The 21,135-nt window shown below is 39.1% G+C and overlaps 1 protein-coding gene across 11 annotated transcripts in view; it reads left to right on the top strand.

Moving 5' to 3' along the window:
- LOC106093003 (fasciclin-3) overlaps positions 1-21,135 on the top strand; it is a 649,496-nt gene that overhangs the window by 470,790 nt on the left and 157,571 nt on the right. For all 11 annotated transcript variants that reach the window (XM_059363882.1, XM_059363878.1, XM_059363879.1 and 8 more), the window contains exon 3: positions 6,667-6,820. In XM_059363882.1, the coding sequence (XP_059219865.1) occupies positions 6,667-6,820 (154 nt within the window). The remainder of the gene's footprint in view (positions 1-6,666; positions 6,821-21,135) is intronic.

Below are 21,135 nucleotides of genomic sequence, written 5' to 3'. Positions count from 1 at the left end.
AAATGTGTAACAAAGGGAATGAATAAATGGACATACCCCTACCCTATGGTGGTGGGTATAAAGAACTAAATTTTATATTATTACCTTTACTTATACGGGTATATTCATTTTCTCATTCCTTTTGCAACACATCGAAATATCCATTTCCGACCCTATAAAGTATATATATTCTTGATCAGCGTAAAAATCTACGACGATCTAGATATGTCCGTCCGTCTGTTTGTCTGTCTGTTGAAATCACGCTACAGTCTTCAAAAATAGAGATATTGAACTGAAATTTTGCACAGATTGTTTTTTTGTCCATAAGACCGATCGGCCGATTTAGAGTCAAAGGGTACATCCGCCTAGTCCAATTTTAGCATACGCTTTCCAACATTTCGGCCGGTATCTCACGAATAAATGCTTCAGTCTTCTCTTCCAATCCGTCAATTGAAGCGAACTTGTATAGACATAAGCTTTAACATTGCTCCACAAAAGATAGTCTAACGGCGTTAAATCGCACTTTCTTGGCAGACGATTGGCCGGTTATTGTGTTGATGTATTGCTAATACATGAACGGTGATCCATTTCTGAAAAGAAGAAGTGAAGAAGTTTTAAAATATTAAGAAAAAAAATTTTAAGATCAAGCGTAGGTGTAGTGAATTCTAAAAATTGCAGTGTATTCCGAAAATTGCATATCCTCTCTAATGCACATCGGTACCCAAAGGATGTAACTATGTTATTATACCTTTATAAACCGATTTAGACCAAACTTAGCATTTATGTTGTAAGACATAACAAAAGTCATAGTGCCAAATCTGATAATTGCGCCCTCGAGAGGCTCAAGAAGTCAAATAAGTTGATCGGTATATATGGGTGCTACATCGGGCTATATAAAGTCGTAACAACGCGCACAATTTCAGTAATATCGATTGATCAGTAAATATGTGAGCTTTATCCAAATATGAACCAATATAGCCCATTTTCGATCCCCAACGACCTACATAAAAAGAAACAAGTAAAAGCGTGCTAAGTTCGGCCGGGCCGAATCTTATATACCCTCCACCATGGATCGCATTTGTCGAGTTCTTTTCCCGGCATCTCTTCTTAGGCAAAAAAGGATATAAGAAAAGAGTTGCTCTGCTATTAAAACGATATCAAGATATGGTCCGGTTCGGACCACAATTAAATTATATGTTGGAGGCCTGTGTAAAATTTCAGCCAATTCGTATAAGAATTGCGCCCATTGGGGCTCACGAAGTAAAATAGAGAGAACGATTTATATGGGATCTGTATCGGGCTATAGACCGATTCAGACCATAATAAACACGTTTGTTGATGGTCATGAGAGGATCCATCGTACAAAATTTCAGGCATATCGGATAATAATTGCGACCTCTAGGGGTCAAGAAGTCAAGATCCCAGATCGGTTTATATGGCAGCCATATCAGGTTATGAACCGATTTGAACCATACTTGGCACAGTTGTTGGGTATCAGAACAAAACACGTTGTGCAAAATTTCATTCTGATCGGATAAGAATTGCGCACGCTAAAGGCTCAAGAAGTCAAGACCCAAGATCGGTTTATATGGCAGCTATATCAGGTTATGGACCGATTTGAACCATACTTGGCACAGTTGTTGGGTGTCATAACAAAACACGTCGTGCGAAATTCCATTCCAATCGGATAAGAATTGCGCACGTTAGAGGTTCAAGAAGTCAAGACCCAAGATCGGTTTATATGGCAGCTATATCAGGTTATGGACCGATTTGAACCATACTTGGCACAGTTGTTGGATATCATAGCAAAACACGTCGTGCAAAATTTCATTACAATCGGATAAGACTTGCGCACTCTACAGGCTCAAGAAGTCAAGACCCAAGATCGGTTTATATGGCAGCTATATCAAAACATGGACCGATATGGCCCATTTACAATACCAATCGACCTACACTAATAAGAAGTATTTGTGCAAAATTTCAAGCGGCTAGCTTTACTCCTTCGGAAGTTAGCGTGCTTTCGACAGACAGACGGACGGACGGACGGACAGACGGACATAAAATTTCACGACGATCAAGAATATATATACTTTATGGGGTCTCAGACGAATATTTCGAGTAGTTACAATCAGAATGACGAAATTAGTATACCCCCCATCTTATGGTGGAGGGTATAAAAATGGGGGGTCGCCCTATGTCCTTTTACTTGTGTACAATATGTTCTCCGTCGTACTATATGACAGTTTGGTGTTGTTTACATTGGGAGGGATGGGTCGGTCCCACCGACGCTAAGACCTACAATACCATTTATTTGCGTCCTTAATTGTCTCGTTCTACATGTCATGCTGAACTGCAAGACTTGACCCAGACATTTGGATTCTTATATTAACATAAGATTCGAACTCTATTGTCATAGACCTTTCTTTTAATTCCCATATTATCGATCGAACTACACATCCTATTGAAGGGCATTTAGTGGGTGGGCCGGTCCCAGGCTCTGCCAAATGTGTATACCAGATTCGTAGTCAACCCTCAAACAACTTTAATTTCATACCCTTTTTTATAACATTGGACTTTCATGCCCGTTTTGGGGATTTTAAAGGTTGAGGAGGCGCCGTAGACACCTTGAGCCGAATTCTGATTACAGATATGTACTCAACTTCCAAATACCTTCCATTTTGTACCAATATTGTCTCGATCGGTTAATATGTCCTATTGCGGTGTCCTCCCCCTTAGGGGAGGCCCCCCAAACACCTAGGAATACACTTTTAAGTCAGATTCTTACTTTTCTTTTAAAAATCTTTTATTTGATATCCGTATTATCCGAATTGGTAGGCACCTTAGATACCTGGGAAAAACATTTTATGTCACATTTGTACTCCCATGTACCATGAGGAGGGATACAAAATTTCGGTTAAATCGGTGCACACTTTCCGAAATCTCGCGTTTGGAGCAGGGGAAGGCACCAGGTATATTTGGGTCTGACTATATCACTTTTTTTATTCGGGATAACATATATTCCCGAAAAAAAAAACATTTTGTTGTTTCTTAGTACTCCTATTAACCAGTTGCGAAGAGAAAATCATTGCTACTTTTAATACGGTAGTGAAAGAGTTAAAGTTATTTTTAGAATTAACAAGTAAAAAGGCCGAACTTTGGATACCCACCACCTCGGATATATATGTAAACCACCTTTTATCAAAATCCGGTGAAAATTGCAAACCTTATGTCCCATTGCATTTATATCGAAATATGTTCCTATTTGGACCAAATACTAATAAGTTGATCATTGATCAATTATGTATAACAAAATGTTGGCTATATCTAAAAATAAACCGATCTGAACCATATACAACATGGATGTCGAAAAGCTTAGCATAAGTCACTGTGTAAAATTTTAGTTAAATCGGATTATAAATGCGCCTTTTTTGGGGCTAAGACTTTAAATCGAGATACCGTTCTGTATGGCAGCTATATGCAAATCTTGATCGATCTAGACCAAATTGCAAAAATATGTGGAGGGGTTTAACTCTCTGTCTCAAATTTCGGCAATATCGGACAATAAATGCGCCTTGTATGGCTCCAAAACCTAAAACCGGAAGATTGGTCTATATGGCAGCTATATCAAAATCTGGACCGATCTGTGCCATATTGCAGAAGTATGTCAAAGGGCTTAACTAAACTCACTGTCCCAAATTTCGGCAACATCGAACAATAAATGCGCCTTTTATGGGCCCAAAACCTTAAATCGAAGTATCGGTCTATATGGCAGCTATATCCAAATCTGATCCGATCAGGGCCAAATTAGAAAAGATGTTAAAGGGTCTAAAACAACTCACTGTCCCAAATATCAGCAAATCGGACAATAATGTGGCTTTTATCGGCCTGAGACCCTAAATCGGCGGATCTGTCTATAGCACAGCTATAACCAAATCTGGACCGATCCGGGCCAAATTAACGAAGGATGTCGAAGGGCCTAACACAACTCACTGTCTTAAATTTCAGCAAAATCGGATAACTAATGTGGTTTTTATTGGCCTAAGACTGTAGAATGATTTCAACAGACAGACGGACGGACATGTCTAGATCGTCTTAGATTTTTACGCTGATCAAGAATATATATACTTTATAGGGTCGGAAATGGATATTTCAATGTGTTGCAAACGGAATAACAAAATGAATATACCCCATCCATCGGTGGTGGGTATAAAAGGTGGTATAAACCTTAACACCTCTAGTCTTAAAACTTAATATAGATTTGGAATAGGTTTATTTGACAGATTTCTTCTGTAGAACTGTCAAATAAACCTATTTTAAGGCTTTATTAAGTGTTGTGAATTGGACTTAGTTCTACAACATTTTATGTACACATGCATGGATAGATCAAAATTTAATAAAAATCATAGAATTGAACGGGGGAAAGCACTGCTAAATAAAAACAAGTAAAAGCGTGCTAAGTTCGGCCGGGCCGAATCTTATACACCCTCGACCATGCATCACATTTGTCGAGCCCTTGCCACGGTATCTCTTTTTAGGCAAACAAAGGATAAAAGAAAATAATTGCTAAGTTATTGGAACAATATCAAGTTATGGTTAATTTCGGACCATAATTGAACTGAATATTGGAGACCATAGTAGAAGTCATTGTGTAAAATTTCAGCCAAATCTAGTAAGAATTGCGCACTTTAGGGGCTGAAGAAGTAAAATAGGGAGATCGGTTTATAGGGGAGCTGTATTAGGCTATAAACCGATTCATGCTATATTCGACACGTATGTTAAAGGTCACGAGAGAAGCCGTTGTACAAAATTTCAGCCAAATCGGGTAATACTTGTGCCCTTTAGAGGCTCAAGAAGTGAAGATCTAATATTGGTTTATATGGCAGCTATATCAGGTTACGGACCGAATTGAACTATTCTTAGCACAGTGGTTGAAAGTCATAACAGAACACCTTGTGCAAAATTTCAGACAAATCGGATAATAATTGCGTCCTCTAGAGGCGCAAGAAGTCAGACCCCCAAATCAGTTTATATGGCAGCTATATCAGGTTATGGACCGATTTGAACCATTCTTAATACAGTTGTTGGAAGTCATAACAAAACATGTCATGCAATATTTCAGCCAAATCGGATAGGAATTGCTCCCTGTAGTGGCTCAAGAAGTCAAGACCCCAGATTGGTTTATATGGCAGCTATATCAAGTTATGGACGGATTTAAACCATACTTGGCACAGTTGTTGGAAGTCATAATAAAACACCTCATGCAAAATTTCAGCCAAATCGGATAAGAACTGTGCCCTCTAGCGGTTCAAGATGTCAAGATCCCAGATCGGTTTATATGGCAGCGATATCAAAACATGGACCGATATAGCCCATTTACAATCCTAACCGATCTACACTAACAAGAAGTATTTGCGCAAAATTTAAAGCGGCTAGCTCTACTCCTTCGGAAGTTAGCGTGCTTTCGACGGACAGACGTACGGACGGACATGGCTAGTTCGACTTAAAATGTTATGTGGATCAAGAATATATTTTCTCTATGGGGACGAATATTTCGAGGAGTTGCAAACAGAATGACAAAGTTAGTATACCCCCATCCTATAGTGGAGGGTATAAAAACCCTTGAATTATAATTCAAAACTATAATATTACATTAATTTAGGTTAAATGAGTTTAATTTTCTCTTTAAATGTTCAATTTCACATTCACTATTGCAGTCGCTCAGCATTTATTAACGTTTTCGGATGAATAACATCTTGCTCTCAGTCCTGCCTCTCGATTAATGTGTAACATAATAAAAAGGTTTTGATGTTACCTTTCAACCAAATAATTGATAGCCAGACGCAATTGCACACAAAATGGTACTGTCAGTCATTAATTCCAACAGTTTTTTTTTTTTTGGCATAACGAACCATGTTTGGCGAACCCTCAAAAAATAACGATTTACTTTTTTAATGGGAATGTTCAGTTGTAAGTGTTCATATTTCGTGGCAGTTTCATAAATAAAAGGAATTAATCCTCAAATCATAAAAATTCACTGAGCGACAATCTTTAATCTCGAGAATGAAAATTAAAGCGATTTTGACCTATTCGATTCAATCAACTCGCCATAGCGAATATTTATTATATAAAATTAACGGATTATGCTAAAAGAGCGACCAATGAAACCCGATGCGAAAACATGTTAAAAATATTAAATTTATCATCATCGAAAGTACTTAAGCCGCCTTTAAATTGAATTTTGCAACAACACACTCTGCACCCAACTGAATTGAAGTGGTGGTGGTGGTGTGTGCATGCATACGCCTGAAAGTATACTCGAAAAACAAGTTCTACCCTATGCCCCACAATGCATTCGGGCCATAGCAACCATTCCCTGGCCAGGCATGCCATCCGTTTGCCACAAAGAGACCACAGGCAACATGAATTGCATATCAACACCCATGTACCAGGGCGACCAGTAGCTGTGCCCGAGAGCAAGCCATAGCGATTTGCAGCATTATCCTTTTATACCCTGCTGAAGTTATGAAATAGCAGCCATATTTTTACATTTTCGGTTGAGAATATATGTATGTATGTATGTAAATATTTTTTTGTTCTTCGAGTTATGGGATTTTGCCTCTATTTTAGTGATTGGCGTTGAGTATGAGACAACATCGTAACTGTATGATTTTGTTCTGTTCTTTTCAGATGTACACCTGAATCATGCACTGTACCTTACAAATCTATCCGTCCCCCGCATAATTGATGCATCACAAAAAGCGAAGCTCTTCTGCAGTTATGGCATTGGAAATCATACGCTCAACTCGGTTAAATGGTACAAAGACGGCCAAGAGTTTTTTAGGTAAGTTTTCCAATTTGCTGCTGGCATGCCATCATGCAATGTGGATTATTCAATAGTTTTTATGCTTTTCACTTGTTTATGCAATCATTTTTATTTATATGTACCTACTTTCTTTCACAAAAAAACAAAAATGTTCACATATGAGCAATAATTCACTACCACTCTAGCTGCGTATATGGATACATTAAAATATCCCGTGGCATATACCAATTGTAATACATACATACACAATACATAGTATGTAACCATTAGTATACGTTATTGAGCGAAACTCATGGAAGTAATTGATTTTATCATATATCGCTAGAAACAAGCGCTAGCTTCTTAAGAGCTTTAGCCAAATCGGTAATATAAGAGTCGATGTATTTCTAAGTATAAGAGTTCTAATTGATTCTTATGATAAATTTTTCATTATTTTGTTTATTTCATTTTCGAGACTGACTTAAAAAACAAAAATGTTTGCAATGGAAAAGGAAAGTTATAGGTACCAGTATTATCCTTTTTGGTAGGTTGGCATACGGCTCTGAACGCCTGGGTTCAAATCCTGGCAGAGCATCAGAAAAAATGTTCTGCGGTGGTTATCCCCTACTAATGCTGGCGACATTTGTGGGGTATAATGCCATGTAAAACTTCTTCCCAAAGAGGTGTCGCACTGCGGCACGCCGTTCGCACTGGGCTGTAAAAAATAAACGTTCCGTCAAAAACTTGAATCGGACAGAACTCATAGATGTGTGAGAAGTTTGCCCCTGTCATAATAGAATGGGGCAAATTTGCTTTTTTTTTCTTCCTGGAGGTTGGTAGGCTGACCTATATTTTGGTAGATTTTCGCCATATTTAAATACCAAGAAATTGCTGAAGAAGTTTACAATATAAGTTGCCCACTTTTAAATAAATAATTTAAAAAAGTAAGGTAAAAATGTAAATTAAACAAGTAAAAGCGTGCTAAGTTCGGCCGGGCCGAATCTTATATACCCTCCACCATGGATCGCATTTGTCGAGTTCTTTTCACGGCATCTCTTCTTAGGCAAAAAAGGATATAAGAAAAGATTTGCTCTGCTATTAAAGCGATATCAAGATATGGTCCGGTTTGGACCACAATTAAATTATATGTTGGAGACCTGTGTAAAATGTCAGTCAATTCGAATAAGAATTGCGCCCTTTGGGGGCTCAAGAAGTAAAATAGAGAGATCGATTTATATGGGAGCTGTATCGGGCTATAGACCATAATAAACACGTATGTTGACGGTCATGAGGAATCCGTCGTACAATATTTCAGGCAAATCGGATAAGAATTGCGCCCTCCAGAGGCTCAAGAAGTCAAGACCCAAGATCGGTTTATATGGCAGCTATATCAGGTTATGAACCGATTTGAACCATACTTGGCACAGTTGTTGGATATTTTAACAAAACAAAACGTCGTGCCAAAATTCATTCAAATCGGATAAGAATTGCGCCCTCTAGAGGCTCAAGAAGTCAAGACCCAAGATCGGTTTATATGACAGCTATATCAAAACATGGACCGATATGGCCCATTTACAATACCAACCGACCTACACTAATAAGAAGTATTTGTGCAAAATTTCAAGCGGCTAGCTTTACTCCTTCGGAAGTTAGCGTGCTTTCGACAGACAGACGAACGGACATGGTTAGATCGACATAAAATTTCACGACGATCAAGAATATATACACTTTATGGGGTCTCAGACGAATATTTCGAGTAGTTACAATCAGAATGACGAAATTAGTATACCCCCCATCTTATGGTGGAGGGTATAAAAAAAGTAGTTAAAGAATATCCAAACTTCCTCACAGTCAGACCAAGTAAGGAGGAGCTATGCTAAAGCCTCTTGATACCTTAGATCAAATTGGGTATTCAGGCTAAGTCATCGCAATTAAAATTTGATTTGTAAAATTACCAAAGTCTGTTGGAAATCGTTGTGCAAAATTTTGAGATGGTCGGTGGATAAACGCGTTTGAAAAGGTCTTTAAAGTGAAAATTGAGAGATACATAAATATGAGAGCTATATCTAAATCTGAACCGATTTCTATGAAATTCATCAGCAATCAAAACAGTCATTAGAAAAACCTTCGTGCATAATTTCGTGAGCATCGGTTTACAAGTCACCTAAATATTGAGTTTGAGTTAGGTTAGCTGCGGCTGTTATTTAGCCCCATATCATGTGGATATACACCGAAGCCAGCAATCAGCTTGTTGTGCGCTCTAAATATTAAAAAGTAACCTCGAACAAATTTAAGTCAGGAATTCCGTACTGCTTACAAAAAGCCCTAATTGTTTTCCATACCACGACCCTTAGTTGGTTTATGTCTGGTATTGTGTCCCCACCTAAGTGTCGGCGTCTGTTAGCCGCGAAAGCCGGGCAATAACATAGGAAATACTCCAGCGTCTCACCGCTTTTGCATAGGTGAGCTTGTAGTCCTATATGTCCTATTATGATACCGAAAGGCTTACTGACCCCCTGCTTGCTTTCTTTCAGTCATAGCCTCGCCTTCTCAAAATCCGGATCTTTTCGTCGTCTTGCCCACCGTTTGGCTGTTCTACAGTAATACATGCCTACGCTCTTAACTCGGACTGCGTCGACTCGAAAAACTTCGGGTTAACTAAATTTGTTGACGGCAGTCCTCTGGCTTTAACTGCCAAATCATCTGCCAAATCCGCACCCAACAATGCTGATCGTGCCATCCTCAGAGAATGCGTTAATCTGCTTCTTACACTTAAAGAATGTTTGTGATTGTACTGTCCTGGTTGGTATGGCCTGTTTATTCCGTTGAGATGTTCACACTCCACCTTACGCATTCCGTGATCGCCCTGATCTCCGCCTGCAGGACCGTATTATGGTCAGACAGTCTAAAACAGACCTCAGTCCCTGGGTTCCCAATGTAAACCCCCAGACCCACTTGTCCTTTAGCTTTGATCCATCCATGTAGCATGATCTTCCAGATGGTAATACTAGGCCTGCCGCTGGCAGCAGTGCCTCGCACTCCACCTCAAGTGTCGTCTCAGGTATCCGATCGGAAACCTCTTCCATTCTTTCCAGGTTTCCTATCGACGCCTCGTTTATACCGCGATTGTATGACCTGCTCCTATCCTCTATCCATTCTCCCATCGCCTTCAGTCTCATAGCCGTAATAGCTGCCTCACACTTAATCTGTATATCTATGGGTCAGAAATCTAGAATAGTCTCCAATACCCTTTTGGGCGTGGTCCTCATCGATCCGCCTATGCCAAGACAACATGTTCTCTGAACCTGTTGTATTATTCTAACGTTGCACTTTTTCTCTATCGCAATCCACAAGACTACTGATGGCTAACTAAATATTGGTCTAATCACGCTCATGTAGAGCCAGATGCCTATCCTCGGATTCACGCCCCATTTCAAGCCTACTGCAGTATGAGCTAAAATCGAACAAATGTATGTACGGGAGCGATATCTAAATCCGAACCGATTCTGAGGAAAATCCGTATATGTAAATCACAAAAAGAAAACTTTCGAGCCAAACTCTGTGAGCATCGGTTAAAAATTTTTGCATTATTATACAATTCGGGAGAAAATATATTTGGGAGCTGTATCTAAAAGCTCCCAAATATATTAAAAGAATGAAATTATCTCTCGAAAACATTTTTGCTAAAGGTAGCATTTTTTGTAAAGGCAAAATTGAAATATATTTGTTTCTAGACATACAATTTCTCTAAAGACCAAATTTTATGGACAAATTTCTCTAAATACCAAATTTGGTTTAATAATTTTTAAAGAAACAATTTGAACAAATTTATTTCTTTTGACAAAATATAAATGAAACAAGTAAAAGCGTGCTAAGTTCGGCCAGGCCGAATCTTATAATCCCCTTACCATGGATCGCATTTGTCGAGTTCTTTTCCCGGCATCTCTTTTTAGGCAAAAAAGGATATAGGGTAAGAGTTGCTCTGCTATTAAAACGATATCAAGATATGGTCCGGTTCGGACCACAATTAAATTATATGTTGGTGACCTGTGTAAAATTTCAGCCAATTCGTATTAGAATTGCGCCCATTGGGGCTCACGAAGTAAAATAGAGAGAACGATTTATATGACATCTGTATCGGGCTATAGACCGATTCAGACCATAATAAACACGTTTGTTGATGGTCATGAGAGGATCCGTCGTACAAAATTTCAGGCATATCGGATAATAATTGCGACCACTAGGGGTCAAGAAGTCAAGATCCCAGATCGGTTTATATGGCAGCTATATCAGGTTATGAACCGATTTGAACCTTATTTGACACAGTTGTTGAAAGTAAAAATAAAATACGTCATACACAATTTCAGCCAAATCGGATAGGAATTGCGCCCTCTAGAAGCTCAAGAAGTCAAATCCCCAGATCTCTTTATATGACAGCTGTATCAGGTTATGAACCGATTTCAACCATACTTGGCACAGTTGTTGAATATCATAACGAAATACCTCGTGCAAAAATTCATTCAAATCGGATAAGAATTGTGCCCTCTAGAGGCTCAAGAAGTCAAGATTCAAGATCGGTTTATATGGCAGCTATATCAGGTTATGAACCGATTTCAACCATACTTGGCATAGTTGTTGGGTATCATAACAAAACACGTCGTGCGAAATTCCATTCCATTCGGATAAGAATTGCGCCCTCTAGAGGCTTAAGAAGTCAAGACCCAAGATCAATTTATATGGCAGCTATATCAGGTTATGGACCGATTTGAACCATACTTGGCACAGTTGTTGGATATCATAACAAAACACGTCGTGCAAAATGTCATTCTGGTCGGATAAGAATTGCGCCTTCTAGAGGCTCAAAAAGTCAAGACCCAAAATCGGTTTATATGGCTGCTATATCAGGTTATGGACCGATTTGAACCATACTTGGCACAGTTGTTGGATATAATAACAAAACACGTTGTGCAAAATTTCATTCCAATCGGATAAGAATTGTGCCCTCTAGAGGCTCAAGAAGTCAAGATTCAAGATCGGTTTATATGGCAGCTATATCAGGTTATGAACCGATTTCAACCATACTTGGCATAGTTGTTGGGTATCATAACAAAACACGTCGTGCGAAATTCCATTCCATTCGGATAAGAATTGCGCCCTCTAGAGGCTTAAGAAGTCAAGACCCAAGATCAATTTATATGGCAGCTATATCAGGTTATGGACCGATTTGAACCATACTTGGCACAGTTGTTGGATATCATAACAAAACACGTCGTGCAAAATGTCATTCTGGTCGGATAAGAATTGCGCCTTCTAGAGGCTCAAAAAGTCAAGACCCAAAATCGGTTTATATGGCTGCTATATCAGGTTATGGACCGATTTGAACCATACTTGGCACAGTTGTTGGATATAATAACAAAACACGTTGTGCAAAATTTCATTCCAATCGGATAAGAATTGTGCCCTCTAGAGGCTCAAGAAGTCAAGATTCAAGATCGGTTTATATGGCAGCTATATCAGGTTATGAACCGATTTCAACCATACTTGGCATAGTTGTTGGGTATCATAACAAAACACGTCGTGCGAAATTCCATTCCATTCGGATAAGAATTGCGTACTCTAGAGGCTCAAGAAGTCAAGATCCAAGATCGGTTTATATGGCAGCTATATCAGATTATGGACCGATTTGAACCATACTTGGCACAGTTGTTGGATATAATAACAAAACACGTCGTGCAAAATGTCATTCTGGTCGGATAAGAATTGCGCCTTCTAGAGGCTCAAAAAGTCAAGACCCAAAATCGGTTTATATGGCTGCTATATCAGGTTATGGACCGATTTGAACCATACTTGGCACAGTTGTTGGATATCATAACAAAATACGTTCTGCAAAATTTCATTCCAATCGGATAAGAATTGCGCACTCTAGAGGCTCAAGAAGTCAAGACCCAAGATCGGTTTATATGGCAGCTATATCAAAACATGGACCGCTATGGCCCATTTACAATACCAACCGACCTACACTAATAAGAAGTATTTGTGCAAAATTTCAAGCGGCTAGCTTTACTTCTTCGGAAGTTAGCGTGCTTTCGACAGACAGACGGACGGACGGACAGACGGACGGACATGGCTAGATCGACATAAAATTTCACGCCGATCAAGAATATGTATACTTTATGGGGTCTCAGACGAATATTTCGAGTAGTTACAAACAGAATGACGAAATTAGTATACCCCCCATCTTATGGTGGAGGGTATAAAAAATTTCTAAATATCAATGAAATTTTTTTCATTGGTTGGTACCAGGGACGTAATCAGGTTTTCATTTTCGGGTGGCCCATTCCACATTTTTGCAAAAACGAAATATTGCAAAAATTCCTTTGTTACTGTGAAATTGGTTAAGATACTGAGGTACTTTTTTTGAAAATTGTGGGCGTTAGTGTGTCCTGGTAATGACCCATCGGCGGTGATATTTGGTCATAAGCTCGGAGATAAATGTTGTACTGCTTGCCAACACACTATTTATTGGTCGATCCAAATCTTTCAAATCGTTCAAAATTGGCCTTTCTTTTCGAATATCGTAGTTTTATAGTGTCATGTTAATGTTTGTGTCGGTCATTTCATTTTCAATGAATTTTATTTTTATTAAATTGTACACAAACAAACTGAAATAAATAAGACCGTGCTGAGTTCGGCAGGGCCGAATCTTATATACCCTTATATATATATATATATATCTTATATACCAACATGGTCGCATTTGTCGAGTTCTTTGCCCGGTATCTTCTTTTAGGCAAACAGAGAATAATGAACAAGAATTGTAATGATCCTGGAGCTGTATCAAAATTTAGTCCGATTCGGACCATAGTAGAAATCATTGTACCAAATTTCAGCCAAATCGGATGAGAATTGTGGACTATAGGGGCTCAAGAAGTAATATCAGGAGATCAGTTTATATGGGAGCTGTATCAGGCTATAAATCTATTCGGACCATATCTGACACAAATGGTAAAGGTCATGGGAGAAGCCGTTGTTGAACATTTCAAATCGGATAGGAATTGCGCATTCTAGAGGCTTAAGAAGATCTATTTATATGGCTGCTATATCAGGTTATGCACCGATTTGAACCATACTTAGTACACTTGATGGAAGTCGTAAAAAAATACAAATTGCCATTTTTTCCCATAAACAATCCACTAAGTAACAGGGGCAATGAGTGCAGTCCGATTCAAGTTTAAGCTCAATGATAAGGGGCCTCCTTTTTATAGCCGAGTCCGAAAGGCGAGTCGCAGTGCGACACATCTTCGGAGAGAAGTTTTACATGGCATAGTATGTCACAAATGTTGCCAGTATTAGGAGGGGAAAACCACCGCCGAAATTTTTTTCTGGTGGTCTCGCCAGGATTCGAACCCAGGCGTTCAGCGTCATAGACGGACAAAGATGGTCATGACGATCAAGAATATATACGCTTTATGGGATCGCAGATGAATATTTCGAGGTGTTACAAACTGAATGACGAAATTAGTATACCCCCATCCTATGGTGGAGGGTATAAAAATTAAGGAATTAAAATTGTTAAATATTGAAAATAAAATAAATGTTGACCAATTTTTACGAAGAGCTATCTACATTCTGCTTACATGATGTCTCTTAATTCTCCTTCGAACTTTGTTAAAATATCCGGCTATAATTGCAGATATCCGGTTATAATTGCAGCCTACTATTGCCGTATATATCTATAATTTGCATCAAGTGCTATAGTTTTCCTTATATTTTGGAAAATATGAAATAAAAAGTCATACTTGCAACGCTACTGCTATTTGTTTTATCACCAGCATTTTGGTAAATTGTGTTGTTAGCGTAGTGTTTCGACAAAAAATAAAAGTGGAAGAGCCGTATTTGCTCCCTGGAAACACGGGAGTTAACAAGGCGAATTTTTGGCGGCTTCAAATAACCATGGGTGCGGCTGGAGGCTATCGTCGGATCTTGGAGCAAGCGGCTCGTGACATCCAAGGATACACGTGAGATACTACAAAATCGTTCGGCCGGGCCGAATCTTACATACCCTCCACCATGGATCGCATTTGCCGAGTTCTTCTCCCGGCATCTCTTCCTAGGCAAAAAATGATATAAGAAAAGATTTGCTCTGCTATTATTATATTATTACATGTAGGAGACCTGTGTAAAATGTCAGCCAATTCGAATAAGAATTGCGCCCTTTGGGGGCTCAAGAAGTAAAATAGAGAGATCGATTTATATGGGAGCTTTATCGGGCTATAGACCGATTCAGATCTAATAAACACGTATGTTGATGGAGAGGATCCGTAGTACATAATTTCAGGTAAATCGGATAATAATTGCGACCTCTAGAGGCTCAAGAAGTCAAGATCCCAGATCGGTTTATATGTCAGCTATATCAGGTTATGGACCGATTTGAGCCATATTTGGCACAGTTGTTGGATATCATAACAAAACACGTCGTACAAAATTTCATTCCAATCGGATAAGAATTGCGCACTCTAGAGGCTCAAGAAGTCAAGACCCAGATCGGTTTATATGGCAGCTATATCAGGTTATGGACCGATTTGAACCATACTTGGCACAGTTGTAGGATATCATAACAAAACACGTCGTGCAAAATTTCATTCCAATCGGATAAGAATTGCGTACTCTAGAGGCTCAAGAAGTCAAGTCCCAAGATCGGTTTATATGACAGCTATATCAGGTTATGAACCGATTTCAACCATACTTGACACAGTTGTTGGATATAATAACAAAACACGTCGTACAAAATTTCATTGCAATCGGATAAGAATTGCGCACTCTAGAGGTTAAAAAAGTCAAGACCCAAGATCGGTTTATATGGCAGCTACATCAGGTTATAAACCGATTTGAACCATACTTAGCACAGTTGGTGGATGTCATAACAAAACACGTCGTGCAAAATTTCATCCCAATCGGATAAGAATTGCGCACTCTAGAGGCTCAAGAATTCAAGACCCAAGATCGGTTTATATGGCAGCTATATCAAAACATGAACCGATATGGCCCATTTACAATACCAACCGACCTACACTGACAAGAAGTATTTGTGCAAAATTTCAAGCGGCTAGCTTTACTCCTTCGGAAGTTAGCGTGCTTTCGACAGACAGACGGACGGACGGACGGACAGACGGACGGACGGACGGACGGACGGACGGACAGACGGACGGACATTGCTAGATCAACATAAAATGTCTCAACAATACCAAACGCTGACGAACTATACAATAGCTGCCATAACTCGAGCTATGAATTAGCCTATGGGTTTTTTTGTTAGTCCGAGACTGAAAAACAACTTTACAACGGCAGATGAGACGCTAGCCACAATCCGCATAAAAGCCAAGTTCTTCAACATCAGGCTTATTTGTGGCCATGTCCCGACGAACTCAAGGACGAGCAGACCAAGCATATTTTCTACGAGCGCCTAGAAAGAGAATATGACCACCCATGATATAAAAATTGTTTTGGGAGATTTTAATAGGAAACAAGTAAAAGCGTGCTAAGTTCGGCCGGGCCGAATCTTATATACCCTCCACTATGGATCGCATTTGTCAAGTTCTTTTCCCGGCATCTCTTCTTAGGCAAAAAAGTATATAAGAAAAGAGTTACTCTGCTATTAAAACGATATCAAGATATGGTCCGGTTCGGACCACAATTAAATTATTATTGGAGGCCTGTGTAAAATGTCAGCCAATTCGTTTAAGAATTGCGCCCATTGGGGCTCACGAAGTAAAATAGAGAGAACGATTTATATGGGATCTGTATCGGGCTATAGACCGATTCAGACCATAATAAACACGTTTGTTGATGGTCATGAGAGGATCCATCGTACAAAATTTCAGGCATATCGGATAATAATTGCGACCTCTAGGGGTCAAGAAGTCAAGATCCCAGATCGGTTTATATGGCAGCTATATCAGGTTATGAATCGATTTGAACCTTATTTGACCCAGTTGTTGAAAGTAAAAATAAAATACGTCATGCAAAATTTCAGCCAAATCGGATAGGAATTGCGCCCTCTAGAAGCTCAAGAAATCAAATCCCCAGATCTGTTTATATGACAGCTATATCAGTTTATGAATCGATTTGAACCATACTTGGCACAGTTGTTGGATATCATAACGAAATACTTCGTGCAAAAATTCATTCAAATCGGATAAGAATTGTGCCCACTAGAGGGTCAAGAAGTCAAGACTCAAGATCGGTTTATATGGCAGCTATATCAGGTTATGGACCGATTTGAACCATACTTGGCACAGTTGTTGGTTATCATAACAAAACACGTCGTGCGAAATTCCATTCCAATCGGATAAGAATTGCGCACTCTAGAGGCTCAAGAAATCAAGACCCAAGATCGGTTTATATGGTAGCTATATCAGGTTATGGACCGATTTGAACCATACTTGGCACTGTTGTTGGATATAATAAGAAAACACGTGGTGCAAAATTTCATTCCAATCGGATAAGAATTGCGCACTCTAGAGGCTCAAGAAGTCAAGACCCAAGATCGGTTTATATGGCAGCTATATCAGGTTATGGACCGATTTGAACCATACTTGGCACAGTTGTTGGATATCATAACAAAACACGTTGTGCAAAATTTCATTCTGATCGGATAAGAATTGCGCACGCTAGAGGCTCAAGAAGTCAAGACCCAAGATCGGTTTATATGGCAGCTATATCAGGTTATATACCGATTTGAACCATACTTCGCACAGTTGTTGGATATCATAGCAAAACACGTCATGCAAAATTTCGTTCCAATCGGATAAGAATTGCGCACTCTAAAGGCTCAAGAAGTCAAGACCCAAGATCGGTTTATATGGCAGCTATATCAAAACATGGACCGATATGGCCCATTTACAATACCAACCGACCTACACTAATAAGAAGTATTTGTGCAAAATTTCAAGCGGCTAGCTTTACTCCTTCGGAAGTTAGCGTGCTTTCGACAGACAGACGGACGGACGGACGGACGGACAGACGGACGGACTTGGCTAGATCGACATAAAATGTCACGACGATCAAGAATATATATACTTTATGGGGTCTCAGACGAATATTTCGAGTAGTTACAAACAGAATGACGAAATTAGTATACCCCCCATCTTATGGTGGAGGGTATAAAAAGGGAAGGAAGGCATCTTTGGCCAAACAGTCGGAAAGTTAAGCCTCCAATAGATAAAGTCCGACAGTGGGTTGAGGCTAATAGATTACGTCTCGGCAAAGAACATGGTAGTTAGCAGTACCAGATTTCAACATAAAAATTCAGAAAGCTACATGGGTCTCATGGGAAAAGTCTCCTCCCCATCGCCTACAAGATACTCTCGAGCGTACTGTGTACAAGATTGAAATATAAAGTCAATGAAATAATTGGGCTCTATAAGTGGGTTTTAGACTGGTAAATCCACCCTAGACCAGATATTCACACTGCCCCAAATCCTGGAAGGCCCGAGAAGGACAAATCAACACCTATATTTTTGTTGACTACAAAGCCGCTTTTGATAGGCCTATACGTTCAAAGGTATTTCAAGCCATGTTAGAGATTGGCATAACTGTAAAATTAATAAGACCCTGCAGGATGACACTTGCTGACGCCCGCTCCACAGTAAGAAAAAGAAATAATCTCTCCGAACCATTCGACACCAAGGGAGGTTTAAGACTAGGATACAGCTTATTGTGTGATCTCTTTCATATCGTGTTGGAGAAGATTATTCGAGATGCAGATATGAATGGATATGGTTCTCTACTCACAAAAGAACAGAAGCTAGTCACCTTTGATGACGACATCGATATCATATGTTGATCACCGATAGAAGTTACTGCAGCCTTTGAAAAAATCGAAAAGAAATTTCGAATTTACCATAGAGAAGTTTTTGAAATATAACAATTTTGCGAATAAAGATTTGCTTAAACGTTGTGTATGAATAACTGAAGTGATAGCTGACAAGCAAAATTCCGAAAACGTTGACAAATAATTCCAAAACTTCCTAAATTTGAAAATATGTAAAATCTAAAATGGAAATATAGGATTGAGAGAAAAAGAACAGAGATTACAACAGCAATAATATAGATATCTCTTCTTAAAAACTAATTTCAGATTTTCAGTTCTATCACCCTCTTTATTTATAGAGCACCAGTTGGGTAAAATTTCATCCCAACATTTTAATGAAGTTCGAGGAAGTATTTCAGCATGTCATTTGAGCAGTATGTAGAATATATTTAATAACAAGTAAAAGCGTGATAAGTTCGGCCGGGCCGAATCTTATATACCCTCCACCATGGATGGCATTTGACGAGTTCTTTTCCCGGCATCTCTTCTTAGGCAAAAAAGGATATAAGAAAAGATTTGCTCTGCTATTAGAGCGATATCGAGATATGGTCCGGTTTGGACCACAATCAAATTATATGTTGGAGACCTGTGTAAAATGTCAGCCAATTCGAATAAGAATTGCGCCCTTTGGGGGCTCAAGAAGTAAAATAGAGAGATCGATTTATATGGGAGCTGTATCGGGCTATAGACCTATGAGACTATGATAAACACGTATGTTGATGGTCATGAGAGAATCCGTCGTACAAAATTTCAGGCAAATCGGATAATAATTGCGACCTCTAGAGGCTTAAGAAGTCAAGATCCCAGATCGGTTTATATGACAGCTATATCAGGTTATGAACCGATTTGAACCATACTTCGCACAGTTGTTGGATATTATAACAAAACACTTCGTGCCAAAATTCATTCAAATCGGATAAGAATTGCGCCCTCTAGAGGCTCAAGAAGTCAAGATCCAATATCGGTTTATATGACAGCTATATCAGGTTATCGACCGATTTGAACCATACTTGGGACAGTTGTTAGATATCATAACAAAACACGTCGTGCAAAATTTCATTTCAATCGAATAAGAATTGCGCACGCTAGAGGCTCAAGAAGTCAAGACCCAAGATCGGTTTATATGGCAGCTATATCAATACATGGACCGATATGACCCATTTACAATCCTAGACTAGACGTCTAGACTTCTTGAGCCTCTAGAGTGCGCCATTATTATCCGATTGGAATGAAATTTTGCACGACGTGTTTTGTTATGATACCAAACATATATGCTAAGTATGGTTAAAACCGATTCATAACCTTTTATAGCTGCCATATAAACCGATCTGGGATCTTTTTGAGCCTCTAGAGGAAGCAATTATTATCCGATTTGCCTGAAATTTTGTACAACGGCTTTACTTATTACCTTTAACATACGTATCGAAAAAGGCATGAATCGGTTTATAGCCTAATGCAGCTCCTTAATAAACCGATCTCCCAATTTTACTTCTTCAGCCCCTAAAGTGGGCAATTCTTACTAGGTTTGGCTGAAATTTTACACAATGACTTCTACTATGGTCTCCATTATTCAGTTCAATTATGGTCCGAAATGAACCATAACTTGATATAGTTCCAATAATATAGCAATTTTTATACCCTCCACCATAAGATGGGGGGTATACTAATTTCGTCATTCTGATTGTAACTACTCGAAATATTCGTCTGAGACCCCATAAAGTATATATATTCTTGATCGTCGTGAAATTTTATGTCGATCTCGCCATGTCCGTCCGTCCGTCTGTCTGTCGAAAGCACGCTAACTTCCGAAGGAGTAAAGCTAGCCGCTTGAAATTTTGTACAAATACTTCTTATCAGTGTAGGTCGGTTGGTATTGTAAATGGGCCATATCGGTCCATGTTTTGATATAGCTGCCATATAAACCGATCTTGGGTCTTGACTTCTTGAGCCTCTAGAGTGTGCAATTCTTATCCGATTGGAATGAAATTTTGCACGACGTGTTTTGTTATTATATCCAACAACTGTGCCAAGTATGGTTCAAATCGGTCCATAACCTTATATAGCTGTCATATAAACCGATCTTGGGTCTTGACTTCTTGAGCCTCTAGAGGTCGCAATTATTATCCGATTTGCCTGAAATTTTGTACGACGGATTCTCTCATGACCATCAACATACGTGTTTATTATGGTCTGAATCGGTATATAGCCCGATACAGCTCCCATATAAATCGATCTCTCTATTTTACTTCTTAAGCCCACAAAGGGCGCAATTCTTATTCGAATTGGCTGACATTTTACACAGGTCTCCAACATATAATTTGATTGTGGTCCAAACCGGACCATATCTTGATATCGCTCTAATAGCAGAGCAAATCTTTTCTTATATCCTTTTTTTGCCTACAAAGAGATACCGTGGCAAGAGCTCGACAAATGCGATTCATGGTGGAGGGTATATAAGATTCGGCCCGGTAGAATTTAGCAC

The sequence above is a fragment of the Stomoxys calcitrans genome, chromosome 2 (genome assembly GCF_963082655.1).
Source record: "Stomoxys calcitrans chromosome 2, idStoCalc2.1, whole genome shotgun sequence".
In the NCBI taxonomy this organism is placed as follows: Eukaryota; Metazoa; Arthropoda; class Insecta; order Diptera; family Muscidae; genus Stomoxys; species Stomoxys calcitrans.
This window is presented reverse-complemented; position numbering and strand designations above follow the sequence as displayed.